Source organism: Tasmannia lanceolata, unplaced genomic scaffold, assembly GCF_043159265.1.
Source record: "Tasmannia lanceolata isolate RefF3 unplaced genomic scaffold, GAP_Taslan_0.1 ptg000011l, whole genome shotgun sequence".
Classification (NCBI taxonomy): Eukaryota; Viridiplantae; Streptophyta; class Magnoliopsida; order Canellales; family Winteraceae; genus Tasmannia; species Tasmannia lanceolata.
The window spans coordinates 6,550,355-6,577,064 of NW_027518688.1; the positions used below are offsets into that span (position 1 = coordinate 6,550,355).

Here is a 26,710-nt window from a genome sequence, read left to right on the forward strand (position 1 = left end):
TTTCCAGAAAGATTGGGGTGGATTTGTGGAAGACACTTGTGTTATTTCCTTATTTTCTGTTGGAGAATGTTGCTATCACATGAATCAAAATGAGATATTGAAATCTTGTGGGTCCATCTATAGATGCAACAGCCTAAAATGCACTACTCAATCCAATTGTTCAACCAGTGGCTTGCAACTCAACTCAACAAAGCCTTTGTCCCAAACTAGTTGGGGTCGGCTAAATGAATCCTTTAGAAGAAAAAAAAGATTAGTGTAGAAATAGACGTCTAGATAGGTCATACTAATCCTTCTGCATGAACAGACACATTTATTGAGAACTATGTTGCATGGATTCTTTGCCCCCATATGCCGAATCCGTGTCGACACGTCTCCGCATCCGAATCGGCCATGGATTCACGTGGGACACACCCAAATTCTTGTCGTAGCCGTGTCCTTCACGCATCCTGTTCATATAGGCGAATCCGATTCATCGTTGTCTCTTTTGAAATGTGAATCCTGTATATTTTCCTTTCAAACGTATTTTCTTCTTAACTTTTTTTTTATATGAAAGCACAACCCGTACTCTTTTAATAAAAACCATAGCGCCTCGACCCTCGAACATTGACCCCCTTCCTCCAACTCTCTTAATACAAGACTCGCCTCAACCCTCTGGCCACAAATTTTTAGTGAATATATATGCATACATACACATATATTGAAATGCAAGTGTGACAACCCAAGAGGGGGGGGGGGGTGAATTGGCTAATTAAAAATTATTGGCTTAATTAGATGGATTATTAAAATTACTTTACTAATTAAACACAAGTTAATCTAACTACATCACTCAAATAGGACTTAGGAACTCTCATCTGAATCAACATAGAGGGGGTAATGTCAAGAAGATATCGCAGTTTGCGCTCAGCTACGGCATGTTGCTGTGAGTTGTGGGCGCAGGAGGACTGGTGGACAATACCACGACTAGATAAATACTCCTGGAAATCAGTAGAGAAGTATTCCCTAGCGTTCTCAGTGCACAAACATATAATATTACAATTGTATTGGTTAGATATTTTAGCATAAAATGTGCAAAAAACAGGAAAGACTTGTGAACGATCTTTAAGTTAATACAACCAAGTAACACGAGAGAAATCATCCACAAACACAATAAAATATTTGTAACCAGAAAATGACAAAGCCCGTGAACGACCCCAGAAAATGACATACCCCTCTCACACAGTAATATCTGATGTGAGAGGCATAAAAACATCAAATTGTTGGTATAGGGAGACAAACTGACTATAGTGGGCGGCAATAGACATGTCACCACGGTGAAGGCGTATCCGCTCAGAATATGTGGAACAGATACAGATGATGTTGGCCATCTCGGAATAAAGAAGGGTATAGTCTGATCCCAGACCTGCTTGGATGTAGGAAGAAGCATCAGGGAGCAGCAATTTGAGAGGTCATACTCTGCCATAGTAGTGTACGGACTAGCGCATCCTCCTGTTCCCATCGATGATAAGTGTGATCCGTGGTGCGGGGAGGATCACTGCGAATAATGTGGGCCTTGCCCCGAGCAACGAGGTAGGTCTCGATTGTAACCTTCCAAGTAACATAGTTGGTCCCATCTAGTTTAACAGAGGTCATTTGTGAGAATGAACCATCCACAGAGACTGACGAAGGAGCCGGAGGGTAGGGTGTCCCACGTACCCCAAGGGTCGTGTCGGTAGGTGGATTCTCAATACCAGGATCCATAAAGACAAATGAGATAAAAAAAATAGAGACAACCCCGACCACAACTTGGCTCAAAAAGGGTAAGATAGAGATAACTAGATGAGAAAAATATGCACAACGCGGCTCCGAAAAACCCATGCACCAGGGGTAAATTGAGATAAGGTGTCCATGTGCAAGCAAGGCAGAGCCATGAACAAGAGAGAAAATAGAGAAGAGCAATCTAGGTCATTAGGGCGAAAAGAGAGAGAGAGAAGATATGAAGAAGCGAAAGGGAGGCGGGAAACCCGAGAGAGATAGAGAGAGAGATGGGGGGGAGGGGCGAGAGGGAGGTGGGAGCCAAGAGAGGGGGGCAAGAGAAAAGGAGAGGGAGCCTAGAGGGGGGGCGAGAGAAAGAGAGAGAGGGAGGGATGGGTGGGCAAGAGGGAGGCGGGTGAGCATGGAGAGAGAGAGAGAGAGAGAGAGAGAGAGAGAGAGAGAGAGAGAGAGAGAGAGACGGCCTTAGGGCATGGGTGGAGGAGGTGGAGAAGATGGAGGGGATGGGTTTCCAATGGAGGCCCCTAGGGCTCGCTCACTAGCCCTAGGGCTCTGATACCATGTTGAGGAAAGAGATAGAAGAGAATGAATGAGTTGGAGACTAGCTCCCCCTTACATGTATATTTATATAAGAGAGACAAGTACAATGACCATAATGCCTTTAGGCTCACATATACGTCTAACAGTGGCTATTCAGAGGTAGCACCAATTCAAAACCAATCTTATACTCCCCCGTCATCTAAACTACTAAAGTTCAACTTTCACAGCTCTAGCATGGGCAACATTGGACCAGCCGGAATTGAGGGCGTATTAAAGGACGAATATGGAAACATTATATGGGCTTTTTTAGAGCCAATTGGCATAGCAGATTCTAATGAGGCTGAGGTGAGGGCAGTGCTTTAGGGATTAAGATTGTTAGCCTTTGATATCTTGGACCAGGTGGTAGCTGAAGGGGATCCCCTCAATGTTATCAAGTGGATCAAGGGTGGCCTCCCAGTCCCTTGGAGGTTTGCTCAATGGTTCAACGAAATTCAGGACAAAATCCAAGGTCCATTGATCCCTTTCTCTAATGTAAAGAGATCAGCTAATGCTGACACTGAGAGGATGGCCAAGGAAGTTGTCTCGCGAGAGGATTTAGTTATTTTCCGCCTTTTTTTAATACAATTTTTACCATTCAAAAAAAGAGCTAGATCTGACATTACTGGTGGCTTCACGGACAAATCTACATTGCAAGAAACCTCCCTCCTAGCTATAATCCAATACAAGAAGCATGTGAAGAAGGGAGAAAAAGAACCCTAAGCTTCTTTTTTTTTTTTGAAAAGTGACAACTATATTCATACCAGCAAATTTACAATGGGGACCAGTAGTCCCACCAGATTTACATAGTATGAATTGCCCAGGAGCATTCTCCTTGGCCCAAAAGAAAAACCCATTCCCCCTTACATTACCCAATAGCCTCAATTGTTTCAAATCCAACAAAAAGTGCCATATTTGTGGGCCCCACCAAGTCAAGATCGTGACCAGCCATGTCACATAGACTTCTCCACCACTTTCCATCTGGCGAATTTGATTTTCAAAAATCCCGCTCAAAGGCCCAGAGCTATTGTGCGCCCTAACCGTGCACGATAGCCAACCCATCAACATCATCCGATCTCCAGCGGTCTCCACCTCGCACCACCACCAAACTCCGGGGATCCCCATTAAAAATATCTTTGTTCCTTCCACAATCCTCTCTATTTCCTGCTTCAACTCAGCCCATCTATCTTCTCCTTCCAATCTCCATTGCTATTTCTTGTTCCCTTCTAATCTCCATAGCTTTTTCTCAGACGTGACCCTCTACCCCTGTTCTTATCACGCAAAAATCCTCCTCCCCACTAGAATCAGATCACCTAATACTCCCCTCATCCTTCTTCCTTCAAAATCTTCTCTCTAAACCCTAACCCTAAAGACTATAATACTCCCTTCATCATTCTCCCTTCAAACCCTAATCTCCACACCCTAACCCTACCGAATATGAATTCCCCCTTCAAACTCTAAACTCCAAACCATAACCCTAACGACGGTAATACCCTAACAACCATAATACTCCCCTCCTCCTCCTCCTCCTACAAACCCTAACCCTACACGGCTAAAAAGGCGTCTCATTGCCGCCATCCGCAACCTCCCTAATCCTGGCAAAACTGACCCGTGCCCGCGGGTCGACCCGACCCACCCACAAATTTGTAGGTACGGGTTGGAGTTTTAGTGACCCGTGAAAATAGACGGGTCACCCAACCCGCCAAAACATGGGTCGGGTCAGGTTAACCCGCGGGTGCCCGTAGCTTTTGTGGATTTTTTTTAATAGTTTTATTTTTATTTAAAAAGAGAAAAAACCAAGGGTTAAGATCATATGATTAAAAGCCAAAACAAAAGGGGTTTTATTCTTTCTAATCTTTTATACTTTTATATTTTTAGTTAGGGACTTAGGGTTTGACTGTTTCTGTTTGAGAAGAACTGAAGAAGCCAAAACAAAAAGAGAGTAGGCCGCCGCCTTCGTCGCCAGATTCGCCACGATCTAGCCACCATCCGAGCCGCCGGCCGGAATCCATCCATTGCCGACTCCCCCCTTCATCTTCATTTGAGAAATACACACAGAGAGAGAGAGTAACAGAGAGTGAGAAGAGAGTAGAGATCGAGACAAGAAAAGAAATTAGAGAGAGAGAGAGGGATTGATCTTCTTCTCCGATGAGATTCCCGGAGCTCCGATCTACCCTCGGGTTCCATGGCCTCATTTTCTTCATCTTCTTCTTCTTCTTCTAATCTCTAGATCTCACCTTCGAAACCCATTTTTCTCTTAAAAAAAACCAAATCAGCCACCTCCATTACCAGATCTCTTAATTCCTCCATCAAATCCAACCCAAGCCTCCATTGATTCCGGCAATCTTGCCGGAATCCGACCACCATCTTCTAAACTCTATCCCCATCTGTACAAACCCCTTTTAAACCCTAGATATAAACCCAATTCATACATAGAAGGGGGTGAATTTATCACCGCCTAAAAAAAAAACACTGTTTTGGAAAAAAAAGCGGGTAATTCGCAGGTCGACCCACCCGCACTGGGTACGGTTCACCTGGGTGCTAACCCGTAAGAATGCGGGCGGGTAACCTGGCCCGACCCACCGTTTGCCAGGTCTAAACCTCCCTCACCTCCACATCACACCTCCTCCTTTACCCCTAATTCCAGCCACCCTTTTCCTTACTCCTGCCACCTCCGCAGCCTCCGACAACTCCCCAACCCTCTTTCTCCTTCAACCCTAACTAGATACGGCTCTTCCACCATTAAATCTGGCCTTCTCGAACCCAAATCCAGCCGATCCGCACCTTCAACCACCATCTCTGCAATTCCTAAGAGATCTGCCCATCTTCGGGCAACATTCGGCCACCGACTTCTCCCTTGCCCATCAAGGGAGAGAGAGAGAGGCGCAAGACCGAGAGAGAGAGAGAGAGAGAGAGAGAGAGAGAGAGAGAGAGAGAGAGAGAGAGAGAGAGAAGAGAGAGATAGAAACCAGCAGAGGGAGAGAGAGAAAGAGAGAGAATAGAAAGAGAAGAGAGGGAGAGAAACCAGAGGAGAGAGAGAGACTAGCAGAGAGAGAGAGGGAGAGAAAGAGAGGAGAGAGAGAGAGAGAAGAGAGGGAGAGAAACCAGAGAGAGAGAGAGAGAGAGAGAGAGAGAGAGAGAGAGGGAGATTAACGGCCTCCCTGGAGGCAAAAATCGCCTCAAAAGAACCCTAAGCTTTGATAGTGCTCTAATACCAAGTAGAGGTTTAGAGTTTGTGAGAAAGTGGAAAAGAGGAGGATAGGAGAGGAAGAGAGAAAGGAAGATGGGGAAAATCGTGTAGGATCACTCGTCATCTTTCTTATATGATTACAGGTGTTATCAAGTTACTGTTGTTTAAAACCCTTTGGACGCGAGCCGGGCTTTTTACCTCTCTACAATATCATTTGCCTTCTCCTTAACATGTACACCCAGTTACAACCCACTATTTTTATCTGCAGGCATGGCTGTCATCTCACATAAAATACTTGAGGGCATCTAGGTCTTTGATTTCAAACTCATTTGCCGGCTAAGCTTTTAAGTTTCCATTTCTTTTGTATCTTCATCTATCATAGCAATGTCGTTCACATAGACAGTTCACATAGACAGTACGAGAAGTTACTTTCCCCTGAGGTGAGTGTTTGATAAACAAGTTGATGAACAAGGTGTGATATCCTTGACTATGCTTGTAACAAAACTGTTGAAGCAACAAGCCTAAGTTGGCAGCCAAAGAAGGAGAACCCGAATTGAGTTCATCTTAGCAATTGGGGCAGTCTCAAATATTCAATCCCATATAAATGGCTAAAGCCTTTTTCGACAAGTTTGGCTGTGTATCTCTCTACTAGGCCATCTGCCCTATGCTTTAATGTAAATACCTATCTACACCCCAACTGTTTTCTGTCATTGGGGCAATGTAACAAGATCCCAGGTATTATTTTTCTGAAGGGCTCATATCTCTTCACACATGGCAGCTTTCCATTTCGAGTTCTTAAGTGCATCCTACAAGCTCTGGGGAACATAATCACACAAAAAATAGGATACAAATGAATGATAAGAAGGTGAGAGATGATGATAAGAAACAAAGTTAGCAATTGGGTGTTTGGTGCAAGGCCTGGCCTCCTTTCAGATAGCAATGGGATGATTGGAATTATCAGAAATAGAATCACTAGCAGGGACATGAGCAATAGAGTCGAAATTACCGTGATCTTGGGAGGAGGGTTCATGACAACGAGACAAAACAATGGTCTTATCCTTCGGCCACCTCAAATAAACTTGAAGTTCCTTGTTTGCTCTTAATGATTTTTCATAGGCTGGCATCTCCTAAACATCAGAAGGAAATGATAGAGTAGGAATCGGCGAAGGAAAAAGGAAAGAGGATATATGTTCAAACCTGTACTCCCCTTGAAGTGAGGTCTTCATAAAGGAATAGTAGCGTGTATCTTCGTAAAAGATTACATCCATTGGCACATAGTATTTAAGGATGGTGGTAGCATCTATATCCTTTTTTAATGGGTGAGCATCCTATGAAGATGCACTTTGTGGCATCTTCATAGCCAGTAGTAAGAATTGCATCTTGGCGATAACGTAGCCAGTATTAAGAATTGCATCTTGTCGATAACGTTTAGGAACATATATATATAATAAAAGAGCCCGAGCAGCCTCTAAAAGGTGTCTATTCTTCCTCTCCGCGACCCCATTTTGTTGTGGAGTATCAACACAGGTAGTTTGATATGGTATTCCATACTTACTGTAGAATGATGGGAAACTCCTAAAGATATACTCACCCCCATGGTCAAAAGGAATAGCCTTCACTTTAGCCTCAAATTCTGTACAGATCATTTGGTGAGAAGTTTTGAAGCATGAACAAACATCTCCCTTCTCCTTTAGGAGATAAACACGTCATACAAGAAAATCATCAATAAATGTAACAAACCATCTCATACCCAATATAGACGTAACATTAAAGGATCCCCACACATCAGTAAGTATAATAGCAAAAGGAGCTGAATTTCTATGTAAACTAGGGGAAAAAGATACATGATAGCGTTTTGCAAGTACACATACCTCACATCGAAGTTTAGTTGCATAAAAACTACAAAAAAAAAGTCGGAAAAGTATGTTGTAAAGAAAGAAAAGACGAATGTCCTAGCCGGCGACACCATAGCCATATTTGTGTTGTAAACATTTTACAAAGATGAAAACTTTTCTAAAAAGTTTTCCTAAACATATGTTATATGTGGAAAATAAAGAGGAAAACCCTGTCATATGATCGGAAGCCCCAGAACAATGATCCTGGGGCGAGAGGAGGATGCACTTGGGGAAATAGCTATGTTACCTCTATGTGCAAAGGGAGTAGATGGACCGGTAGACGGAGTATCTAGCTAAGCAACCAAGCATCGAATGGCCCCGATGTCTTATCGAGAAAGCATAGTCACAGAAGTGACGGAGGGGTAGAGTATGAAACAAAGGACTGATTAGCTTGTGGCTTAGCAGTGCTGCAGTGCCACCGGTTCGACCTCCCCTACATCCAGTCGTCCTAGAGCCACTACCTCTGAAGTTTCCAACACTTATCTCGAGGAATTGATGGTAACATGGCACTGCACAAATATCCCGAGCCCCCTTGTTTTCATCTCCAATGGAATGAGGTTGCTAACCTAGAATCCGAACACATATCTGATCAAACACTGGAATCAAGCCAGGTAATAAATCAATGATGAGTTCCCTTTCAATCCTTTATTTGAAACTTGGATTCATATAGAGAACAATAGGCCAGAAAGTCATCACGGTGGTCCATTTCCTTCCGAAGGCCCTAAGAGGTACCCTAATAGGATGCCACAGATTGATCTCCTTATTTCCTTCCGAAGGCCCTAAAAGGTACCGTACTTGGTGACAAGCTAATTCATCCCAAATTTCTGGTATCGTCTCCATATGCATGTAGCTCTTATTGATTAAAGGAATTATTGAATGAAGGACACATGATACAAAAGTAGATTTCTCAACTTCCCACTATTCATAAGCATGATCTGTAGGCTTAGGTTCCTTAATTCTACCACTGAGATACCCCATTTTTCCTTCAATTTTTCAAAAAACACTAAGCCAACTATGACCATTGCGAGTAGTTGCTGCCATCAATCTTCTCAATTGTGATCTTTTTGTTTGAAAGATGACAAATTTTCATTGATTTTTATCGATACTAAGGTTACATTGGGGACCAGTAGTCCCATCCTGTGTGACAAAGCATCAGAAGTGAAGTACTGGTCAGGGCATACCCTAGACCAGGAAGCTAAATAACAAATTTAAATACAATACCCAAACCTATGGTCTCCATTCTACAAGAAGAATACCAAGTGCGACCCATAGGATTTCCATGATACCATCTTCTTACACCATGCCTACCTTTTCTCAATGATTTCCCCACTACGACCTATCAAAATTCCATCATCCCTATTGAAATATTCATCCCGAGGCTTAAAATAGCAGGGTGTGTAGATCCAGACCAAGGGCCACTGAAAGCAAAAGACCTAATACCATGGTCTCTCCAGCCTTCAATGGTTATAATGTAATTCATCTGGATACAAACCCAATAATAAAGCTACATCTGTTACTACTAAGATCATGCTAACAGTTCCACGCAAATTTTGAATTTAAACCCCGGAAACTGAGGACTTCTAAAGGAACCTCTCCTCCGTCCTAAAATTCTCCAGCCTTCCCCGCAATTCCTCGGATACGCAATCGATTCCAAGACACAACTTTCACAAGGGATTGCAATCTACCTATGCCATAGCACTTAAGGTAGTCTCCCCTACAACAGCAATACCTCTAGACCCCTAGAAATGCCAATACCCAACGATGCAACCTAAATTGAAGTGACTTAAAGGGCCCGGAAGAAACAAAGATGGGAACCCATTATTTACCAAGGCCCCCCTCCCCAGACTTCTTTCAGCCTCTTTCCCTCTTTCTCTTTTTTCTTCCAGATCCCTTCCAGCCATAGCTAGGAACATTTCTTTTGTGATCCCCAAATCCTCCTAATATTCGATCCCAAACACATCCCCAATTGATAGCAAATCATCAAATTCTTCCGAGAGGTACCCTTGATCCTTAAATCTTCCTGAATTGTCTTCCACCTTTTTTCCCTTGCCTTTAGTATCCACTTCTGTACCTAGGCGCTCCCGAACTAGCTGACTTCCAACCCCAGTGAATCGCGGGGCGTAATAGGCTCATCAGTCGGACCAACCTGCAACTGCTCCAGATTCCTAATTACCGCCCTCTTTTCCTCCTCCCATCGACTTCTATGGGAGTGCCTTTCCTTTTCAAGAATTTTACTAAAAGGGGGAAGTTTAGGAGGGGAACATGCAATTCCTTGTCATCCGACTTTCCAGGTGAACTAAGGTGACTCCCCTCGTTGTTTTTGGATTCCACTCTTAACTGAGCCCATTGCTTTTCCAAATTTCCCAGAGAAATTTCACTTGGAGTGGGTAGTTCCTTCCTTGCCAGCATTTCGTTGTAATCCAGATCCTTCAGGAGTTCTAGGTCTCCCGCTTCAAATGTAAAATCTTGAGCAATTCTTTTTTCCTACTCTTGTTCCCTTCCTCTCCCATGGAAGGATTGGAAATATTATCAAAGTTTTGAAGGATATGTTTCGAATCCGATATGAGCTTCCTCTTCCTAAAAATGCCTCGGAGTCTTCTTTTAAAAACAGAGAGCCCACTTCTAGTGGCTAGCAACTGTGCCTCCGGCCTAGTATCTCTATGCGATGCATTTCCTTTCCCAATACGTAAACGTTTTGTGCCCAAGGTTGATTAGTACCAGCCACCTTTCCTTAGTTCTCATTGAGTCTCGATTTTCTCAACTTGTCTTAATTGCTTTTATTCCCATTGTAGAACCCTGTTCTTTATCTTTAGTACTTGTTTCTCTTTTGTCGGCTTCAGCATAAGCTGTCAACAAGGTCTTTTCGATAAGCCTTATCCCTCCCGCTACATGCTTCCGCATTTAAGGATTTCTGCGTTGCTCCTTTTCCACGCCAATCCGACTTCCCACTCACAGCAGCATTCCTGTTATCTGACAATCCAGGCGACTTGTTGACTGTTGAATCAAAAGGCGTGACAGTAGGCGATTCAAAATTCAAAGGGGGACCCACCAACGGCTCCCTGCTTCTAGTAGCATTGCCCTCGGGATTAGCAACTCCAACCTTTTCCGGTGGGGCAGCCATCACCGGCGACGCCTTGTCGGAGGCCTGTATTCTGACACCCTCAAAAGAGACAGAATGTCTTTACCACTCGATTCCCCCACCACCGATAGTGCCAGACTATTAATACTATCATCAGATATTGCCTTAACTCTCACTGAGTAAATCCTGGAATCTACCCTGAGATTAATAAAAGGAGGGAGAGATTTCCAAAGAGAAGTAATGACCAAGGCGGAAGCAAAACCAACCAACCGACAAGTGAGATTCTCAATGGTTTAGCTTACGTCAAATATGGTTATAATCAACTCCATAGTCCTAAAGAAACTCAAAAATCAAGGAAAAAACAAGGGAAAGAAGCACACCCACATTAGATCACAAGAAACACAGCTGAGAGGTCCTTAAACTGGTTGTACAAAGATATGGAGCAGGACAGACAAAAAACGTAAATAGGAACCTCCTTTGGCAACACAAAAAACGCATAACTCCAAATGACAAAGCCAATCAAAATAAGGCTTATACTAGGATGTTCTCCATCCAAAAATGACCCCACCCCTTGAGTTTTGCAATTTGAAACACTCTGGATTGCTCCAGATGTGAAATTGGAGTAAAAACAAGCCGGTTTTGTCGCCAAACTTAAGTGGGTTTGCTCCAGATGTGAAACCTTAGCAAACAAGCTCCAAATCAGTTGAAACTATGTAGGCGTGTTGCCCTCAAGGGGACAATTCAAACCCTAGGGAGCGACGACACTGACGGTGCCTATTGACTTTAGCGTTCATTCAGTGCTAATGATAGTACCTGTATGAATGCCCTAGGGTCGATCCTTAGTTCTTTGATTGCTTGCTTTGGTGCTTTAGAGCGTGTAGAAGAAGCTCTGACACCAACTTGATTTGTGAGATAAGTATTTGATGCGAGAAAATGGAGAACAGAGAAGAACGAAGGTAGAGAAGAGAGAATGTACGGAAAGAATGAGAATGCTAGAGACGCTAACTCCCTAATCCAAATCCAAATTATACTAATATGTAGAGAAAAAATTAAATGAATAAACCTTAAGAAAAATGAATACCCCTTTGGAGTCAAAATAATGCAAAAAGGTAATAATGCTTGAATATGGCCGATGCATGTCCCCGATACAGCTCACTAATGTATGGAACCTTTCTTGGGAATGGCCTAGTTTCTTGAGAAAAACAAAAAGTAGGACACCCTTGCTCCCCATAGACTCTAGTTCGAATCCCCCCGGACTTACCCGATGCACGTGGTTTACGGGTGATTGCGTGCATCCGTAGGGATTAGTCCCGCCCTAAAATGGGGTAGGGGATACCCTATGTCATAAAAAAAAAGTATGAATAAAGTAGGAAAATGCCTCTGCATTATTGCGAACCCAGAGTAGAGCTCAAAAGCATCCATTGCCAATGAACTTACGTGAATATATTAGTTGTTAAAGAAATTATAAACGGAATAATCAAACCAAACAGACATGTTCCATTAGGACATGAGTGGTGCTTGTTTTGAGAGAACCAAAAGCATATTGGTTATACCTTTGTAAGGGAAAAGGCAACCACAGACCCATTAAAACTCATTATTTGGAGCATAATGAACATACCTACATTCTAGCTAAATAGATTTGATTGAGAACTCCTGAATGTATTTTCATATTAAATACATCTAGTATACTCAACTCAACTCAACTAAGCCTTTGTCCCAAACTAGTTGGGGTCGGCTAATGAATCCTTTAGAAAATTTCATCTACTATATTATGTGTATGAGGATATTCTAGTCTCTATTTCTCTTTTGATATTTTGCGACTCCGTGCTGTATAAACTAGCCAATATGAATGTCAATTAATCCCATTTTTATCCCCCCATAGTTAATATATGGTTGCCACCTCCATGGTAGATATTTGTCAGATTGTCTTGTGAGTTTCATGACAACAATATATATTCATATCCCACATTTTTTTTAAAGTTTACTTTATTGATACCAGAAAGATTAGAGGGCAAGCGACGAATCGTCCCTAAAACCATCCCGGATCATATCCCCCATATTATTTCATTGCATTTTGTGGATCTTGCTTCCTCTTTCATTTGACATGGTTTCTTTTTGTTTGGATGATTCAGGAGACAAAACCCAATGCTAGTGAAGGCTTCGGAAGCGAAAAGACTTCAAAAGATGTAGGTCTAGATCCAATGCAAAATCCTTTGGAATCTCCTTCGCACTGGCCCTTTGAATTTGAGAGGCAACAAAGAGAGATAACAGAGCTTTGGCATGCTTGCAATGTTCCCTTGGTCCACAGAACATACTTTTTCCTTATCTTCAAGGGTGATCCTACGGATTCAATTTACATGAAAGTAGAGGTGATGAGATGGTCCTTTCTCAAGGACAAATTCTCTCAGGGGAGCTCCGATAAACCATCCATTGAAGATGGTAGCAATGTCACACCCGCTTCAAGGTATTCTCTTTTGCCCTTGCTGCTTTACTTTTTCTTTCTTTTCCATCTAGGAAAATTACAGACACTTGTTTTAGTTTTTAAGGAGAAATATGGTCAGTCATCTGACCTAAAAAATGAGAGCTATGTGATTGATCCCATACAGTGGGACTCACCCATTGCCATGTGGGTTGACCTATCACGTGCCCACATCTTGTCTGACAGTTTTGTTCCTCTAAGTGACTCAACTCAACTCAACAATGTTCCTCTAAGTGAAAAGAACAGTATTCCGACAACTGTTTAAAAACTCATGTCAATTGTCGAATTGCCCGAGTTGGCTTCTCTTTTACCTTGGCTGAGTTCTCATCCAAATCCAAGCATTTTCCTACCAAGTCAATCTAGACTCCTTCGTATCTCCAGAGTTAATGAAAAATTTACCACTTCAATCGTTGGCCCACCCTAATCGACTCCCTTTTACCATAGCCTAATTTTCTGTGTTTGAATTTTGAAGCACTAATTCCAACAACAATCCACCAATTTTACTTTTAAGGCTCATATATTTTTGTTGCTTTTTAGTAGCTCATTAGTTCTCACATAGATTATGAATCCTAACACGTTCATTCTAAAAATAAAGTACGAGGGCTCTCCGAAAGGAGAGGGAGATGTTGAGCAAGCAAATGCAGAAGAAGTTAACAATTGAGGAAAGAGAAAGCCTTTACAAGAAGTGGGGGATTGGGTTGGAAACTAAGCAGAGGAGGCTACAACTATCCCGTCGATTGTGGACTGAAACAAATGACATGGAACATGTTAGAGAGAGCGCCTCTGTTGTTGCAAAGCTCATTGGATTCTTAGCGCCAGGACAGGTCAGCAAGGAGATGTTTGGCCTGAGCTTCACGCCACAACGGACTAACCGGAGATCCTACAGCTGGAAAAGTGGCATGTCTTCCCTTCTGTAGGGTCACCAATATAGAAAAATTATGGGGTGGAAGCTCAAAAAGGTTTTGAGGAGCCTACTTGGCCTGTCTTCACCATTGCACATGAAAGTAACTACTTGGATTATTTCTGATTGTGATTCTTCTGACTCTGATTGAGTTGTAAAAGGTTTGTAAATTTTCTCAGATTAGCTATCCACATTGTTTCCTGCTCATCTTATTGTACCTTATTTGATCAATAAATGGCCCAGAAGCCCCTTGTGGCTCCTTTCTCTAATTGTATTTGGCTCATTCTCATCTCTGCAAGCAAGATCTCATCACTTTTTTTTTCTATTTCATTTCAGTTGTCTAGTGAATTCCAGTCTAAATTCAATTATCCTTTCTTTCATTGCATTGCAGTCTCAATAGAAGAAGGGTAAGAAACGGGAAATTTAATTTATAGCCAGGATGGATACATTTTTACCTCAACATATAAGTTGGTCAATATTCATGTGTCTGATACAGCAGCATTTGAGTAACTTGGGATCAGCCATTATTCTTACATCTTTTATTATCTGCTACTATGGAAAATTGCTTAGCTGTTGCTACAAGACCTGAATTCCACCATGGAACGACTACGGCTCCGTTTGGCTGCTATCCATGGGGTGGAATCCCTTGTAAATAATGTGGCAACAAAGAAAGGAGAGTAGAAGGAAAGCAGAGTTGAGGGAAACTGGGAGAAGAAAGAGAATGTGGTGTGTGTTTATTGTCAATTTTGTAAGGAAAGTGATCTCGGGTGCCATTATAAAATATATAAAAAATTGCCTCTGAAAATAGGTGACATCATTATGACACAAAACATAGGAGGCAACGTGCTGTTTTTAAACACAGAAAAACAGCCTTCTGACATTGATTTTTTTTAATTTTTTTTGGCAGTAAACAAGCTATTTATTAATGGTTTTCTAGACCATTTTCAGCTTTGATTTCTCCTCAAAAACCAAATTTAATTCTTCCAAAAACAACCAGCATAACATCATTAATCCCAGTGCCATTAAAAAAGCCATTCTTCCAAACACACACTAACTTCAGAAACTAAAAATGAAGAAATGCTGTCCTTTATTAAACGTGTTCTTTGCATGTTTTAAACCAATAATTTTCTGGATAAAACCACTCTTTAAATGCTATTTTATAAGCTACTAATCGAGGTTTTTAGTTTGAAAACAGTGTAAGAGAGGGTTCATGATCAAGCTGTTGTATGCTGTCCTCGCAACATTTCTTGAATTTTAAGTGAGAAATTCAGATTTTAAAGATCTCTCCTGCATCCTAAGATTTCTAAAACCTGAAAATATAGGAGGATCTGCTACTCTCTTGCTAACAGAAATAAGAGGGAGAAGTCAAAAACAACAGCTGGTCCGCTTCTTCACTTGTCTCTTAGCTACGATTTTGAAGAAATCCCGGATTCTAAAATCCGTGTTTCCAAACAGCCCCTAAAAGTTTAGCCCTCGGCGTCTCATCTCCATTTTCTCACCATCTCCGGTCAAATTTTCAATTACTTTTTCACCTAAATATTTTACAGAGGATGAAATATATGCATGCGCTTTTACTCCCATAGGTGTGAATTCTACCAAAACAATGTGAGTGCAAACTCTAGAGTCGGATTCAAAATCACCCCCTCAATGAACCTGACAGATAGCGGGTAACATACATAATCACCGTTCTAAGATTCTTTTTTCTTTTTTCTTTTCTTTTTTGAAAGACAAAACTGTGAATTATTGGGCCATCATGCATAAACATCTTTAAGGGGCCATTTTGATACACGGATTTTAGAATCCAGGTTTTAGTTTGAAAACATAGTAAAAGTAAAAGAGGGTTCATGATCAAGCTGTTGTATGGTGTCATTTCTTGGATTTTAAGAAATCCAGGGTTTAGAAATCTCTCCATCATGAGATTTCTAAAACCTAGAGACATGGGACGATCTCCTGCTCTCTTGCTATCGGAACGAAGGACGGTCTCTTTCTTCGCTCGTCTCCCATCTACAATTTTGAATTCGCATATCCAAACGGCCCCTAAATCTATCTTTGCATTGTCTGCAAATGCCTAATTTCAATTGTTGGAACACCATTTGCCTGAAAGGGTTTGTTTGAGTTGCAAATACATGGTTAGGATCATCTTATCAGCTTTGGCCCCATAGCAAAACCAAGGTAGGTCCCATGGGATTGATGATCTAGCTTGATTATTTGATTATCCATGTAGAAAAAACCACCTTGTTTGCACCATAATGATAGTGAATGAATTGCAGACGATTATTTCCCTAGAAATTCATTTACAAAAACTCGCCCCTACAAAACCCAAATAGAACTCAATTTTGAGTCATTTTCTCATGAACAAGAAGGGTTCATTGTATACTTGTAAGAAAGCATTTCAACAATCTGGTGTTGAGAAATCACAGTAGGAGCAGGACTTGGTGCCCTTTCACCAAGGTGCAATTCATTTGCAGAACTCCACAAAATGCATCAATCTCGATCATTAATCAGGCGGAGCCCATCATGAATGAGCAGCCACCTAAAAGTATCACCAATCAAATGATCATAACCATCCAATTCTGATTCCATGTCACTGATCAGAAACATTGGATCATCTAAACAATGAGATATCTATGGAATGACCCATTCACAATGGAACTAAATATCCTAGATCATCAAAACTGGTAGCAGAAACTTCTAAAAGAACATACAAAAGGATTAACAGAATTTAAAGGAATAAAAGTACTTACAACTTTACAAGAAGGATGAACCATCTAAGATTTGAGGACAGCTCCTTCTGTAATCTTCCACCCTGATTTGGAACAAAACATCTCATACCTTGTGGTGTATGTAGTACTGTAGGAATCATTATTCTCGGGTTGAGCTACATCCGTCAATTGGGCTGCCTCCTCGAGTGTTGCCTCCACCATGGCACGGCGTCCATCTAGAGAAACTGTCACGCTGTCAATGGTCAACCCCAACAGGGTGTACTCCCAGAACCAACCGTGTTGTGCAATCTCGGCCGCACGATCTGTCCAAATCTTAAGCATCTGGCCCTCCAAAACCTGGGCCAATGTAACCAAAGGTTAGGAACGTTGTAAAAAGAACTATGATGGGATTGAAAAAGAACGGAGGATTCAGGGGTCCTGAGTAGAGGAAGAAATCGGAGGGGGAAAAAACAATATTCTTCAACTAATCCTTCCACCCCTAAGGTGAGCTCAAGATGGCCGGGAGATTGGACTTGTTCTTATTTGTCACTATCATAATTTCAAATGGCGTACAAATTGCCGGTGGTGTTCCCAACCGAAAAAGAAAGAAAGAAATCGGAACCCTTCTTTCCTGGGTATAACCAATCTTGGGCCAACGAGAACTATAAGAAGGAACCATGGCCAGATGCCGCAGAAATCTCATTCCAGAGAGAAAAAGGGATCCTGTCCTTATCGGTAGCGGGGAAGGAAGTGACATCTCGAATGAATATCTTAAAAGCATGCTTGGTCGGCAGAAGATCTGTCCCAAGCGGGCCTCTAGACGAACTATGGTCGTGGGCAAAAAGCTTTTCGAACATTCCTTCCCTTTCATGCCCCTGTTTGCTAGCGGAGGATGAGATCCTCTTTATTTTCGAATCTGCTTAACAGGCATCTTAAGTCCTGGCTTAAGGAAGAGAGGCATGTGGCAATCAATTACTTTCCCTTTCAGCATGGTCTCGGGATTTCATTCAGGGAGCTGAAAAAACCTGGGTCAACTTTTATGGAATCCCCCTTCATGCATGGGCAACGTTAACTGTGGAAGCTTTGGGAATCATCTTTGGTCAAGTTTTGGATATTAGAATGGAAGGAGAACATAGGCAGTGTATGAGTTTTGTCTCGGCTAAAATACTTGCCCACGGGTGGAAATTCTCCTCATTTGTCCTCCTCTGGGTCTTGGATGAGGTTTTTACTATAGGTATAGAACTTTGCAAGGGACAATCTTTGATCTCCCATATTTCATCACCGAATTCTCTAGAATTGCCACCCTTGAATCGCCCCAGCGTCCATCGTTCTGGGTCGTCGCCTTTGGTTCTACACAAGGGGAGTGGTTTCCGGGATTTGTCTACCTAGAAGGCAACGGGCAAAAACTCGGGTGATCTTGTGGACCTCTCTCGGTTGAATTCAAATTTCAAACCCCATAATTGGTTTCCCTTTTTGGCCTTGCCATCTCGTCCCCATTTTTCTGTCTTGGCAAATTAATCAGTGGAGGGGCTCCCGCCGAACTATCCTTCAAGGAAGTCTGTGGGCCCCTTACGTGCTTGGATATCTAATCCCAGAGGTCTATATCTGCAGGAGTTTCTCACGAACTCTAGATGGTTTTGGTTTTTTGGGATCTGAAAAAGTAAGCTAGACATGTGCGCTACCCACCTGGATTTTAATCATCGGAAAGGTCAAGGGATGATTAGCAATATGTCAGAGTCCATGCTAGGAATCTTCTATCGATGTTTACATTAATTCAGGAATTTTTGTCTTATTACCCTTGGAAAATGAAAAGGTAGAATCCTTAGTCAGGAAGGTTTCAGGCGTCATAAATGAGTTCAATTCCAGGTTGTCGTCCTCGTTCTACGTGTTATGGGGGCGGTTATTGGTTTTAGTACCTGGGTTCTAAACCTCCTTGGTTACCTCTGTGATTTAAGAACCATGGAAGCATCTTGCCGGTTCTCTCAGACAGTTAGGCGAATGGATCAGAAACAATCTTCTCCAATCTCTCCCTCTTCCTCGGTAGGTCCTAGTAGGAAAAGGAAACACCCTTCAGACAAGTTGGCTCGGGAGGAGCTTCTCTTAAGACTTAGAGGCTTGAGTTACAACGAAGAGCAGGCATCAAAATCCTCTCCAACGCCCAGGGAGAGAATTGGTGAATTCATTAACAAGGAATGGACTCTCTTTAAAAGAGAGGCCATTAGGAGGGAAGTCTTCTTTAACTTAACTGGGACTTACAATGTGAAAGAATCTCATAAGCCCATGCATAAACACCCTTTCTTTGTCAAATTCATGATGGACGAAAGAAAAGAAATGAGGCTGGACTGAGAAGCGAAGAATGAAGTTGGGCTTCGAAAGCTGGAGGATAGGATTTTAAGAGAGGAGGCTTCGGAGAATATGACTTCAAATGAAGAAGAACAAGTATTGGAAGAAGATTCGGTTCTCAATGAAATCAAATCCATTCTTGAGGAATTGGAGAAATGTTTGGGTTAAGGAAGTCTGTTTTTATGTCTTCTTTGACCTTGTATGGATCGATGGAGAAGGAGCCTTTTTGGGTGCTTTGGATTCTGGTTCTACGAATTTCTGGTGTCTTGTTAATATTGGTGCTAAAGGAGTGGGATTTCGATTGTAAAAAGGACTGACGTAGGGATTTTTTTGGGGAACCCATAGGTAAGACTGGCAGTGGTATGGTGAAGGAAAAGGATAATGTTTTGGTAGTGAGTTTGTTTTGTTAGGTTTACCTTATCTGGTTCTGGGTATGCCCGGTCCAGTCTTATTGATATTTTGTAACACAGGACGGGTGAGGCAGATAATAGACCAATAAGTGGCATATTTACCCATTAGGATTTATATTTTCATGTTATTTAGTTTAGGAATTTATTTTCCATGTATATTTTAGTTTCAAGGAATTTTATTTCAATATTTACTTTTTAGGGATTCTTAAATTAGGCAGTTTCCTTATTTTAAGGACTTCTAATTGCCTATATATAGGCCTTATGTAGTAGAAATTATTAACTTTGATTGATATTGAATAAAGATTATTCTCCCTCTAATTCTGGTTTTCTTCTTCCCTCTTCTGATTTCTTCTCCTCCCTCTAATTTCTTCTCTTCTCTCTTCGTCTACCCTCTTCTCTCCCTAAATTTGTCTCTTCTTTAGGTTATTTTCGTCTTTTCTTCCTCTATTCTTCTAATTCTATCCCCTTTCATCTATGTCTCTCCCCTTTCCTCAATTTCTCTTCACGGTGCTGCATCAATTTGGTATCAGAGCCAAAGATCCAAGTTGTCCAAGTCGTTTTCCATCAGTCCAAAGCTTCACATACAACAATTGTGCTGCATATTTCCAGGCATCTTGCAAAGAGGGCATCACCGTTCACCTGTGAAGCGGTGACGCAGAACTTCGATCCAAACCAGTCCCAGGCTGCAGGTTTGCACATAAAACCGCAAGAACAAATGTCAAAACTTTTTGTTGCAACCCCCTTATTTCTCTACCGAGACACCTTGCTTACACCCCCTTAAAATCCTGTCCTCTCACCCATATAACCCATTGTTTCAGTCCCCAAGATCTGTGTTCTCATCCAAATAGAGAAAGGCCTGAGAATAACATCATCTTCTTTGCTGCAGACACTTACCAAATCAGCCTCTACCTCCTTCAAAATCATCATATCAGCAGTCCTTTGCTTCCACAACTGTCAACCCAGAAAGTAGCCTAACCTAGAAATTTCCTAATCTAGTTCCATCCAAACCCATTCCAAACCTGCTCCTAGTTCTCACAGAAAACAATAACCCTAGCCCTAGTTTCACGCTAAAACTTTCCTTTTGCCCTAACCCATCTCAGTCTCCTTTTTCCTAAGCCCAGAACAAATACATCAGCGGAGGAGAAAACCACAGAAAGAGGAAAATCAATCTTTGCCGGAGAAATCATCACCAATCGAACCTGCTCAGGCCACTTCTTGTTTGCCACGAGTCGTATCCCCGCCATCTCCTGATTTCACGAAGGAGAAGGAAACTTCGCACTGAGTTTCCGTTGCATGTCAACTTAGGAAAGGCAAGCGTAATTGGGTGTCTCTATTGGCAAGTTCAGTAACGTACACAGAAAGTTACTTTTGTGTAAAGTTATTCTTGGAAAGTTACATCTAATACTTGCCTTTCAAGGCAAGCAACTGGAACAGGCAAAGGTACACTGATTTTTTTTACCTAAAAGTTATTTAGAGAAAAAAAAAAGGAAAGTTTAGTTTGCTAAGTTACTTTTAGCAGAAGGAAAGTGCCTTTTATAAAGAGAGAGAAAGTTAATTTTTGCTAATTGGTGAGTCAAAGTTACTTTTTTGGAGAAGTTGCTTTTTGAGAAGATAAAAAGTTGTTTTTTTATTGTGGCAAACGTACTATAACAATTAAAAAAGGCAAGGTGCAAGAAAGTGACGTGACCACTTTGGAAAGAGAAGAAAAGATAAGTTGTTTCTCTTATCCAATACCCCTTCTTTACTTGGACACCCCCCCTCCCTCCAGTTAGTGCAAGCCAATTTAACCCCCCTCCTTTAACCTTTTGGCACCCCCCCAAATAAAATGAAAAAATGAAAAAAAGAAAAGAAATAAAGTTTCTTTTTCTCTCCTCATTCGGACTATTTCCGTTCGAAATTAGCCTGCGACTTCAACACGAAAGTTGAAGTACTTGATTAGTAGAGCACACCCGTATCAGTTTCAGCAGCAGACAGTGACTTTTAGCACAGTTTCAGGAGCAATCACAGTGTCGCTTACGTGCCATCATCCTCAAAACCTTTCTGTCATCCGATTTGAGATCTGAGACAGGCGTTGTATTCCTTTCGACATGACAAACAAATCAGACGGTTGATTTCAGTTTCATCGGTCTCTATGACTCCACCATTTATACCGTTTTTTTATGGGTACGACGAAAGCTATTGGAATGGCCGCACTCACTTTCGCTATTATGATGATGCATGTTTACGTTGGATTGATGCTCTAGACGCATACCATAAGTACAATGGCCATGATCACCGCCAGACTATCCATTGGGCTAAAGAAACTGTGCGACGACAAGCCCGATGCTCATGGAGCCATATTGAAACGAACCGTCGTAGAAGACGTGAGCAGCCAATCTGTAGTTGAGAGGATGTTCGTGATGCGTTTATGAATATTTATGCGCTCGACTATTTTAATCAACAGAGCTTGAATCGTGAGCCAGAATATAGAGCATTGTGTAGTGTTGAAAGTAAAGTCGAAGCCCTCCTTGAACAACTAAAAGAAGACCGTCATTATATATGCGAAGCTAAAATTATAGCTGAAAATTCAGTGCGTCGTATACATGAGCAGAGACAGCTTCACACTTCTAAGGCAGATATTGTAGTAGATCCATGTGAGGCTTTTTCCTTAACAGAGTTGATCGAGCATCGTCCTGAGTCAGAGTCGAGTGACATGACTGTTGATCTATTACCTGAGACAGATGATCGCGAGCATATTACAGAGGATTGCCCTATATTTACGCTGATTAATCAGATTGCCGAGACTTGTGCCGACACAAATGAACTTGTTCCGCAGATTGATCATGAGGTCCATCAGCCTGACATCACTGCCCAAGCTTCAGTCCTAGACTCTGATTTTATCATTGATTCTACTGAGCCTGATGAGATAATTGCGGATGACTTCCATGTAAATTCTCTTGTGCCTACTGAGTTACCAGTTGATGTTGATTATGTGGAAGATGTTCCCCGATTGATACCACCCATAGCTGTTTTGCTGATCACGCCAATCCAGGACGAGTACATTGCCATCTTCCCACCTTCCCTGATTCTCACGAAAGGCATGTATTTTGATGATTTTGTATGGATGCTTTCTTCCATATTCCGCCGCCAGCCTTTCAGATCGCTTTCATTGCTGTCTGGAGCATTAGCCATCAGGATTGCTTCAGACGGATTGCGCCTCATTCTGCTTCATTGGATTATTTTCATATTTGACCCAGGCGGACGAGAACTCGAGGGCGCGTTCTTTTCAACAGGGGGAAAATGATGCAGATAATAGGCCAATAAGTGGCATATTTACCCATTAGGATTTATATTTCCATGTTATTTAGTTTAGGAATTTATTTTCCATGTTATTTTAGTTTCTAGGAATTTTATTTCAAAATTTACTTTTTAAGGATTCTTAAATTAGGCAGTTTCCTTATTTTAAGGACTTCTAATTGCCTATATATAGGCCTTATGTAGTAGAGATTATTAACTTTGATTGATATTGAATAAAGATTATTCTCCCTCTAATTCTGGTTTTCTTCTTCCCTCTTCTGATTTCTTCTCCTCCCTCTAATTTCGTCTCTTCTCTCTTCGTCTATTCTCTTCTCTCCCTAAATTCGTCTCTTCTTCAAGTTGTTTTCGTCTCTTCTTCCCTTATTCTTCTATTTCTCTCCCCATTCGTCTATTTCTCTCCACTTTTCTCAACTTTTCTTCACGATCCTGCATCAACAGGACTCCTGGTCCCCAATGCTTCTCTAATATCAATGAAATTTCTCATCTTTCAAAAAAAAAAGGTCAGAACATGCTTGAAGGGAGAAATATGTTCTATAAAACCCTTGATCATTAATTAAAAAGTTTTATTTTCTAACACAAAATCATTGTTGACACTCATGCTCAAGAAAGGTTCGCATTCTTAAGGTCTCTCCAGTCAGCCTCATTCACATTGGCGCCCACTGGATTAAGCAATCCATACCTCATTAACATCTAGCACTTGTATTGGATTAGAGCCACCGACACCCGGAAAACAAAAAACATTTTTCCCTTTGCAATTTTCCTAAATAGAGAATCACACATTTGATCCAAAAAGGCACTAAAAGTAAAAAAATACCAAAAACACTCACCTCGGGCAATTTTGCAACACTATGATCAGGTCCAAGAGTCTGAGATTTTATGTTCTGCCACTTGCGAACTAAATTTTCAGCAAACCTTGCATCCATTCTGGGTATTTCCTCCATAGAATTTTCATCTGCAGAAGCATATAGCCAGCAAGAGTTATATTGAACTATCACTTCAAAAGAAAGAAAGAATAATTTTTTTTTGGAAATATGACAATTGTATTCATACCATGAGAATTACATTAGGCGCCGAGGACCAGGCGTCCCCGCTTGCTTTTACATAGAATGATAGGTCAGGGTGAACCCTAAACCAAAAGAACAAAACAAAAAATACCCCCAGAACCCCTCTTATCTATAGATACTATAAATTGACTTTTTCTTTATACAAAACAAAAACTCCACCCCAAAATCTCCAGGAGCACAACGAACCGTGAACACCTGTGACTCACCAAGAGATGCTTCCACTCTATGGACCTAAAATACCTATCCGCCTTCAGATTCCAAAAAGCAATGACCATCTCTAACCTTTGCGAAAAGAAAGAAAGAACAATGAAAAGAGATAAACTACAGAAAGGAATGCGTATTTCACATAGATATGCCAGCTCATCATCAAGTGCCCAGTATATTTCAATCCACCATAAAATTAAAGGAAATAAAATACTCCTCAATCAGCTCCCACATTCACATAATACCATGGATTGCACAAAAAATGAATAAAACTATTTCTCTGCATGTCTTCGAATAACACAGTGAGAACACAAAATACAGCACCTGAAGGGGAAAAAAAAAACTAATAGATACAGCAAGGGAAGGTCAGAGATCTAAAGTGACGAATTTCAAGCCCAGTGATAGAACACAGCTTTTTTTCATAGCGTAGCTACGAGTAGAGGAGCCAACCCCAACTAGTTTGGGACAAAGGCTTTGTTGAGTTGAGTTGAGCCACGAGTAGAGGAAGGGGCATGCTGAATTGGTGATCAATGGCTGGAATCTAGGGATTAAGAACAGATAAGGAACCTACAGTGGGTTTTTCTAAAGAGTTGTTCACTTCGAAGAGTAGTAATTATATAGCCGTTTTCTCTTTCTTTTCCTTTTGTGTGTGTGTGTGTGTGTGTGTGTGTGTGTGTGGAGCTTAGTACAACTCAACTCAACTAGTAATTAAAAAAAGCAAACAAACAAATCAGTATCTGATCTTTGTTAGGCCCTGTTTGTTTAAGATTATGACAACCAATTGTGAGTGCCAAACCGATTATTGGACTCAAAATTATGTTTAATTTTGAGTCCATTGATCGGTTTGGTAGTCACAATCGGTTGTCACAATCTTAATGCCCTGGTCGTTTGAGATTATGTCAACCAATTCCCACCCTCCAATCTGATTATTCGACCCCAAATCACATTAATTTTGGGTCCAATAATCGAACTAGGGTGGCAATCGGTTGTCATAATCTCAAACGAACAGGGCCTAAATGAACAGAGCCTTAGCTAGGCTACCATGGGGGCATCTTGCCCCTTTGATGTATCTCTGTTTTTGGTATATGAATAAAATTTGTTACAATTCAAAATAATAATAATAATAATCAGTATCTGATCTTACCCAAATTAATGACATTAGCAGCCCTTGCAGATCCTACATTTGGTTTAAATGAAAACCCACGGACAGTTGGCATGTACTTCAACCCTGCCAAAGTTAATAGTCCAACCATCACACCACCACACATAATCTTGAGACTTAAATCCTTTATTCTCTCCGTCATCAGTTCTTGGTCACTGGATTCTTCGGAATAAGTCTTCCCAGATATCTCAGCCAAAGCACCAGAGTTATCTCTATCAGTTTTCTCCGCATGATCCTCAACTTCCATGACTGAAACAGAATTATCCGTGTTGCTATGTTCCTCTATTCTTACCCTTTCTTCCTTGTTACCTGTTAAAGTATAAAAGATTAAATAATGCCATCTCTAACAGCTTAAGTTTTTGGAGTAATTGGTTGTTTTACATGGTATCAGAGCACAAGGTCCTGAGTTCAAAACTCCTTGATATTAAATATCCACATGTAATGGCCAACACAAAAAAGGGGCTACATGTGCCACATGTGGGCCAACCCTAAAAAGAGGGGGCCACGAGGGGGAGTGATAAAGTATAAAAGACTAAATAACACCATCTCTAACAGCTTAAGCTTTTGGAGTAAGTGGTTGTTTACACATTACCTAATGGAAAAACTTTCTGCAATGCCTTAATAGCACTTGTTTTTACATTATCAAGTGCCGCCGTAGCCTCAGCCCCAATTCTAGCTATGGCCGCAGCCGCAGCTAAAGGGGAACCACCACCACCCTCCAACCTTTCCAAATACTTCAAAACAGTGGCGTCATCGTAATAATCTCCAAGCTTGAATTGTATATCTTGGGTATCTCTAAACCTAGGAAATACCACTTCCATTAGCCAAGTCTCCAATAATTTGCAAAGTCCGGGAAGGAGATCATCATCCTTGTCGTCCATTGAATTTTCCAATACAAATTCAACGATAGATGGATCTCTGTAAGGGGAGGTATTGTTGTCTAACCCTAACCATGAGCGACAATCGTCGAGCTCTCCCACAAGCAGTGAACACAGCCCGCGCTCAAGTGCAAAGTCTACCTCACGGTCCACTCTTGTGGTGTAATCCAAAACCGTGCCTAGTGCCGTTACCTTTGTTTGTTGAAGTTGCTGAAATAAATTATCGGCATCTTGGATTAGATGAGGCTTTTTACCCACGAACGCCTGGGCAACAAGAGCAAGTGCCACCCCATAGACTTCAAAGCTTTCTGCTGGTATATTATTTGGTGTTGCGGCAAACAAATCCACCTTCACAGCATATAAAAAAAGAATGCTTAGAAAACAAGGCAGGGCAAGAACAGGAACCATGTTTAGGAGCGTGGAAAGAAATTTTGGTTTCGGCCACAACCGAAACTGATTTTTTTTCGGTTTCTACCGAAATTAGTTAAAAAAAATTCAGCTTTTACTGAAATTTCGGCAAAAAGTGACAATTTTAAAAAAATAAAATAAAATGAAATTTGGCCGAAAAGAGAATGCTTAGAGAAAAAGGCAGGACAAAAACTGGCACCATGTTTAGGAATATGTCACAAATATCAATCTCGGGAATTTCTCGGCAAGGGAAAATCTCGGGACACATTAAACTTCTTTATTTTTCGGGTATATATCGGGAAAAACGGAAAAATAAAATTATTTAAAAAATATAAAATTTAAGAAAAAATATCGGGACCAGGAGTCCCATCCT

At 41.3% G+C, this 26,710-nt stretch overlaps 2 protein-coding genes across 2 annotated transcripts in view; one reads left to right on the plus strand and one right to left on the minus strand.

Moving 5' to 3' along the window:
• Nucleotides 1-14,138, plus strand: part of LOC143886390 (kinesin-like protein KIN-7F) — a 31,904-nt gene extending 17,766 nt beyond the window's left edge. Inside the window, exons 12-13 of the mRNA XM_077390346.1 lie at nucleotides 12,622-12,953; nucleotides 13,564-14,138. Of these exons, the coding sequence (XP_077246461.1) occupies nucleotides 12,622-12,953; nucleotides 13,564-13,885 (654 nt within the window). The 3' untranslated portion in view covers nucleotides 13,886-14,138. The remainder of the gene's footprint in view (nucleotides 1-12,621; nucleotides 12,954-13,563) is intronic.
• Nucleotides 14,139-16,336: 2,198 nt separating this feature from the next.
• ARC6 (Chaperone DnaJ-domain superfamily protein) overlaps nucleotides 16,337-26,710 on the minus strand; it is a 28,068-nt gene continuing 17,694 nt past the window's right edge. The window contains exons 5-8 of the mRNA XM_077390347.1: nucleotides 25,644-26,277; nucleotides 25,034-25,360; nucleotides 23,449-23,573; nucleotides 16,337-16,928 (exon numbers count right to left, since the gene is read on the minus strand). Coding sequence (XP_077246462.1) covers nucleotides 16,638-16,928; nucleotides 23,449-23,573; nucleotides 25,034-25,360; nucleotides 25,644-26,277 — 1,377 coding nt within the window. The 3' untranslated portion in view covers nucleotides 16,337-16,637. The remainder of the gene's footprint in view (nucleotides 16,929-23,448; nucleotides 23,574-25,033; nucleotides 25,361-25,643; nucleotides 26,278-26,710) is intronic.